This window comes from Atta colombica, unplaced genomic scaffold (assembly GCF_001594045.1).
Source record: "Atta colombica isolate Treedump-2 unplaced genomic scaffold, Acol1.0 scaffold228, whole genome shotgun sequence".
Lineage (NCBI taxonomy): Eukaryota > Metazoa > Arthropoda > Insecta > Hymenoptera > Formicidae > Atta > Atta colombica.
In genome coordinates this window covers 794,698-800,529 of record NW_017259325.1, presented here as the reverse complement: position 1 = coordinate 800,529, position 5,832 = coordinate 794,698, and the positions used below count along the sequence as shown (strand labels likewise).

General features: G+C 34.4%; 1 protein-coding gene across 3 annotated transcripts in view; it reads left to right on the top strand.

Annotated features, from left to right (window-relative positions):
* Nucleotides 1-5,832, top strand: part of LOC108688337 (protein phosphatase PP2A 55 kDa regulatory subunit) — a 26,701-nt gene that overhangs the window by 18,844 nt on the left and 2,025 nt on the right. For 2 of the 3 annotated variants that reach the window (XM_018194560.1, XM_018194559.1), the window contains 8 exons: nt 1,316-1,381; nt 1,689-1,786; nt 2,416-2,694; nt 2,784-2,961; nt 3,115-3,449; nt 3,614-3,829; nt 3,933-4,100; nt 4,216-5,430. In XM_018194560.1, the coding sequence (XP_018050049.1) occupies nt 1,316-1,381; nt 1,689-1,786; nt 2,416-2,694; nt 2,784-2,961; nt 3,115-3,449; nt 3,614-3,829; nt 3,933-4,085 (1,325 nt within the window). In that variant the 3' untranslated portion in view covers nt 4,086-4,100; nt 4,216-5,430. Of the gene's footprint in view, nt 1-1,315; nt 1,382-1,688; nt 1,787-2,415; nt 2,695-2,783; nt 2,962-3,114; nt 3,450-3,613; nt 3,830-3,932; nt 4,101-4,215; nt 5,431-5,832 lie in introns of those variants that run through there. The other variant, XR_001931786.1, reaches the window with a different exon arrangement.

The following is a 5,832-nucleotide window of genomic DNA, read 5'->3' as shown; positions in this document are numbered from 1 at the left end:
GGCGGCGGCGGCAGCGGCGGTGGCGGTGGTGGTGGTGGTGGTGGCGGCGACGGCGGCAACGGCGGCCTAGAAACACGATGGATTACGCTGAAACTTCAAGTAGGCTCACTTTTATCTCTCTTCCCGCCTCGTCTATTCCGCTCTCTCCGCAATTGTATCAATTTTCGTGCGACCTACGCAGGAGGACTTTGTATCGGCCATCTTCACCCGTATCCCCCTCATTTCTTTCCTCTTTATTGTTCAATCTTACAGTACAGTGTTTCTCAAGACTCCATCGAAATCAACAATCTTCCAACAAATGATTTCTTTACTTGTTTCCTTGTTTGTAGACACATCTACCTTTCGAGTTTAAAGTAATGTCTCGCAACTTTCATGTTTTTTTTTTGTGAAATTCTGGGGAACGCCATCAACGGCGAATTAAATTGAGAAGTGCTACCATGATAATGATGATGATGATGATAATGATAATGATGGTATAATGATGATGATGATAATGATGATGATAATGATGGCGATGATGATGCGATGCATTCGTTTGTGTTCCGTGCTACAGATTCACAGCAGTAGTATTCTAGGACAGCTATTTTATTTTGCTCCTTTCAACTTGATGTGCCATGACACCTGTGCTATTTATCTCTGTCTCTCTCCTTTCCTTGCTTCAAGTCGTGCACCTATTATGTATATATAAATGTTTTTAATTTCATCAAAGGCTTTACGAAATAATGAATTACGTTACTTTTCTTCATTTCTTGCTGTAACGTGAACATTTCTGATTTTGGTATTGGGAATATATGGTTTCGTGCGTGCGTGTGTGTGTGTGTGTGTGTGTGTGTGTGTGTGTGTGTGTGTGTGTGTGTGTGTGTGTGTGTGGATGTTAACAAGTTGTGTTTTGTACTACTGATTTCTTTATATAGATTGATATATAGATTATATAGATTCTTTATATAGATTTTATATAGATTGTATAAATCTCATATTTTTCATGCACGTATATATAGCTTGTTTTGTATGCATAAATATTCAATCTTAAACTTTTTCTTAAACTCAAGTTTTATTCTATAAATATTAGGATTATGTATATTATGCAATATTTCATTTCCCACTATTTCATTTTCCACTTCCATTTCTTGTTATGTATCTGTTATGATTTTTAAATTGATCTTGACTAAAATGCACCAATCTCCCTGATTAAGACACAAAATATTGATTATTCCAAAATGTAATTATTATTACCATTCGCTACATCAATGAGACAAATGAGCAATAAGAGAAAGATATTTCGTTTTAATATCTCTTTATATTTATTATATTACAGGCAATGGTGACATACAGTGGTGTTTCTCACAAGTAAAGGGGACCTTAGAGGACGACGTTACGGAAGGCAAGTTTGACCTGTGTTTCCATAACTTCAGAAAGATAGAGAGAGAGAGAGAGAGAGAGAGAGAGAGAGAGAGAGAGAGAAGCATCTTGTCTTTTATCTTATCAGTTTAAACATACTAAAATAAAACAAACAACTAGTTGCGAATCACGACTTTACATATGCATTAAGATCCAAAATTTATCTCACACAAATTCAGTCTTTTAGTTTACCATTCATTAATACGTGATTATCTTAAGGTTTTTTGCAAGTTTTGTTATATTCTGTACAAAATTATTTATGAATATGAGTATTATGTTTTTTATTACAGCTGATATAATCTCATGCGTTGAATTTAACCATGATGGCGATCTCCTTGCGACAGGAGACAAAGGTGGACGTGTTGTCATTTTTCAAAGAGACCCTATTGTAAGTTCGGTTGTGATTATACAATTTAAAAGAGATAAATATTTTCTCTTTAGAATATGCGTTATTGAAATAATCCAATTATCACACTTAACGATTAACAATTATGTATTTATACACGTGTGTGTGTATGCGCGCGCGTGTGTGTGTGTGTGTGTGTGTACCCATCATATATATCATATATGATGCATCTTATGATATTAAATTTAAATATAATTTGATGTTAAGAAAGAATAAAATTTCTACATTTACAAGTTTCATTATTTTTATTATCATTTTGTATGGATGTTAGAGCTATGGCTTATGTATTTTTATCATCTTTACATTAAAATTTATGTAATTTAATAATCTGGTATCTGTTTAATCTTTTATTGGATTCACTAACTCTTCACTAAGTCTATTAAAGATACTGTGTTTGAGAACTTATATCATGATATTATCAAGATTAGATGGACATTACAAGATTAGATATTTTCAAGCGTGATATTTGGATTGTTTTGACAACTGAATTTATTAAGTTAAGATACCTCTGTGTGTGTGTGTGTGTGTGTGTGTGTGTGTGTGTGTGTGTGTGTGTGTGTGTGTGTGTAAAATTAATGATTAATGAATTATGAAGATAATTGTTTACACAGAGTAAAAACAGTATACCACGAAGAGGCGAATACAATGTGTATAGCACTTTCCAGAGCCACGAGCCAGAGTTCGATTACCTAAAATCATTAGAAATAGAAGAAAAAATTAATAAAATTAGGTGGTTAAAAAGAAAAAATCCTGCCCACTTTTTACTCTCCACGAACGATAAAACAATCAAGTTGTGGAAGGTTAGTGAGAGAGATAAAAGAGTGGAGGGATATAATACAAAAGAAGAGAATGGCACGATTCGCGATCCTGCCTGCATCACTGCCTTGAGGGTAAGAAATTCTGGGTATATCTTATTTTGGATTAACGTATCAATGTAAATGCGCAACGATAACAGTAATTTTTAATTACTATTACATAGGTGCCAACCATAAAACCAATGGAGTTGATGGTAGAGGCATCACCAAGGAGAATATTTGCCAATGCGCACACCTATCACATAAACAGTATAAGTGTCAACAGTGATCAAGAGACATACCTCAGTGCTGATGATCTTAGAATTAATCTTTGGCACCTTGAGATAACTGACCAGAGTTTTAGTATCCTTTTTTTCTTTATAATTAACGTATTAGTTTATTCTTTTTTTTTTTTTACAAAATACTTTTTGCAATATTTTGAATTTTTATTAGTTTGCATAGATATCTAATTAAATAGCTTTTCAGATGTATAATTTTCCTAACCATAACATACAGATATAGTAGATATTAAGCCAACTAATATGGAAGAATTAACAGAAGTCATAACTGCGGCGGAATTTCATCCTGCAGAGTGTAATGTGTTGGTGTACAGCAGTAGCAAAGGAACTATTAGACTTTGCGATATGAGATCTGCTGCTCTCTGCGATCAGCACAGTAAGCTTTTCGAGGAGCCTGAAGATCCGACTAATAGAAGTTTTTTCTCAGAAATTATTTCAAGCATAAGCGATGTAAAGCTCAGTAATTCTGGAAGATATATGATCAGTAGAGACTACCTCAGTGTGAAAGTGTGGGATTTGCAAATGGAGACAAAACCAATCGAATGTTATCCTGTAAGTTTATAAGAAAAGCGATATATATCTTATAAAGACGAAACTTGATCTATCGTTATTGTATTCTGCGTTTTTTCTATTACAATCTTCTGTTTCATTTGAGATAAATGCCTCCTACTTTATTACAAGAGACATATATTTTATGTAATTTTTTGTTACAACAGGTACACGAATACTTAAGATCAAAATTATGTTCATTATATGAAAATGATTGCATCTTTGATAAATTTGAATGTTGTTGGAGTGGTAATGACTCTGCAATTATGACAGGCTCATACAACAATTTCTTCAGAGTATTTGATCGTACGACTAAACGCGATCTTACTTTGGAGGCAGCGCGCGACATTGCCAAACCAAAAACTCTTCTAAAGCCAAGAAAGGTTAGCATATTTTGTGAGATCTTGTTTTATTCATAAGAGTCATTGTCCAGTATTGTGTATCGACTGTGTTCTCGAATACTTATTCTTCCATACGATTGTATAGGTATGCACCGGTGGTAAACGTAAGAAGGATGAAATTAGTGTCGACTGTCTGGACTTTAATAAGAAAATACTTCACACTGCATGGCATCCATCTGAAAATGTGGTTGCTGTCGCTGCTACGAACAATCTCTTCCTATTCCAAGACAAACTCTAGCATATCTGTATGCAAGTACGTGAATAATTTCAATTGAGTATTAGCCAGAGAGAATCAGAGGTGCCGAAGATTATCATAAAAATTGTAATACTTGTGTAATTTGTATGTAACGTAAACTGATTTTCTCTAGATTATACAACGGTATATATTGACGTGAGCTAGGCACGTTGAACTGAAAACTCCCAGTGGAACCACGGGTGTCTGAGTAATAGTGACGATAGTCGACTGCTAGTCTGTCAGTGGTTGACTGACCGAGGAGTGGTGTACGTAGCGCCGTCCACGCAGCTCACATTCATACATGCTATATACACATAGACATACCAGGATTGTGCACCCCATACTTTGTCGCGTGCATATGTGTATGTGAAAAGAGATGTGCAAACGCGAAACACACGCATAACTCTCCAGGCTATCAATAAATTCGCTAGCTCAAATATATTCGCAGATGAAAAAGAAACGTACGCATTCGGCAGAATATGTGATTCAACCAATTCGCAGACTCGTGTTGGCAGTTGATTTATGACTTATAAATACTAATGATTAGTAATTTTTTGCTTGTATTATAAAAATTGTGCCATTGCACAGTGTAGTCTGTATGTGACTTACCTACACTACAGACTACCAGAGTGTTCGATTATCGCATTGATGAACAGGCGACTATGTGAGTAGAGCGGCGTGTGGATTACGAGCCGGTTTCTGTATAATTTATATAAATACGTGGTACAAACTTTGAGTTTTTTCCTTAACTGATATGTCTGATTAGCATAAAAAAAATAAATAAAAAAAAACGAAAGGGGTCAACCGTGCTAATGAGCAATCTGTATTATATTGATGTAACTTTACTTATTGTTACGCGACATTTGAATTATGGAACTTGAATTGTGAAAAAAAATACGCGATAGTTGTCCAAGCAAATTTTTATCCTATAAATACTTTTGCAATTAATACTCGAGCATAAATCGACTCGTGTGTTGCTGGCCTCGGTATAAGAATACAAAGTAAGTAAATAAGATTTACGAATAGTTTTGTGCCTGTAGAATTGGAATACTGACAGTTACCACTATGAAAGAATTCGCCTTTCGGTAAAATAATTTGTGTCTATATTATTTGTCTATCATTTGCAATTCGGTACCACACTTGTTAAACGTGCATATGCGCAGGCCTATTTTCTCGTTAGTTTATTATTCTCGCGAATAATTATTTGTCTCAGTCGCCAATACGAGTCAAAAAAATGATGATAGAAAGTATAAATATATATAAGCCGGTACCTTTCCTTATATTACATATATCTGGAAAAACCAAATGTTGCTGCACTAAATATACATCAAGCAATAAGTGGCGCCGATTTAAGACAATGTATAATAAAGTATCAATTGTCATTTTCTAAAAAAAAATCGTATATCCCGATCGGGAGATAAATGAAAATCGCATAGTTATGGAGTACAGATTTTCTAATCTTTCTTAATAACTTATTGACACTCTTATACTCCTACAGATATAAGCAGCAATTTCGTACATGGATAAAATAAACCTAAAAGTGCATTTGTGACGATGGTAAGCTGGGCTTGCAGAGTTTATATATAAATAAAATATTTGCTGAATAATGTACACCAGCATAATGTAACTTTGATAAATATTCAAATCAGAAAACAGAGTATTCATGTTTTTAACTCACACGCATTTTCTACCATCTTTTTACCATTTCCATGTATGGAAACGGTAAACACGTACACGTCGATTAATTATG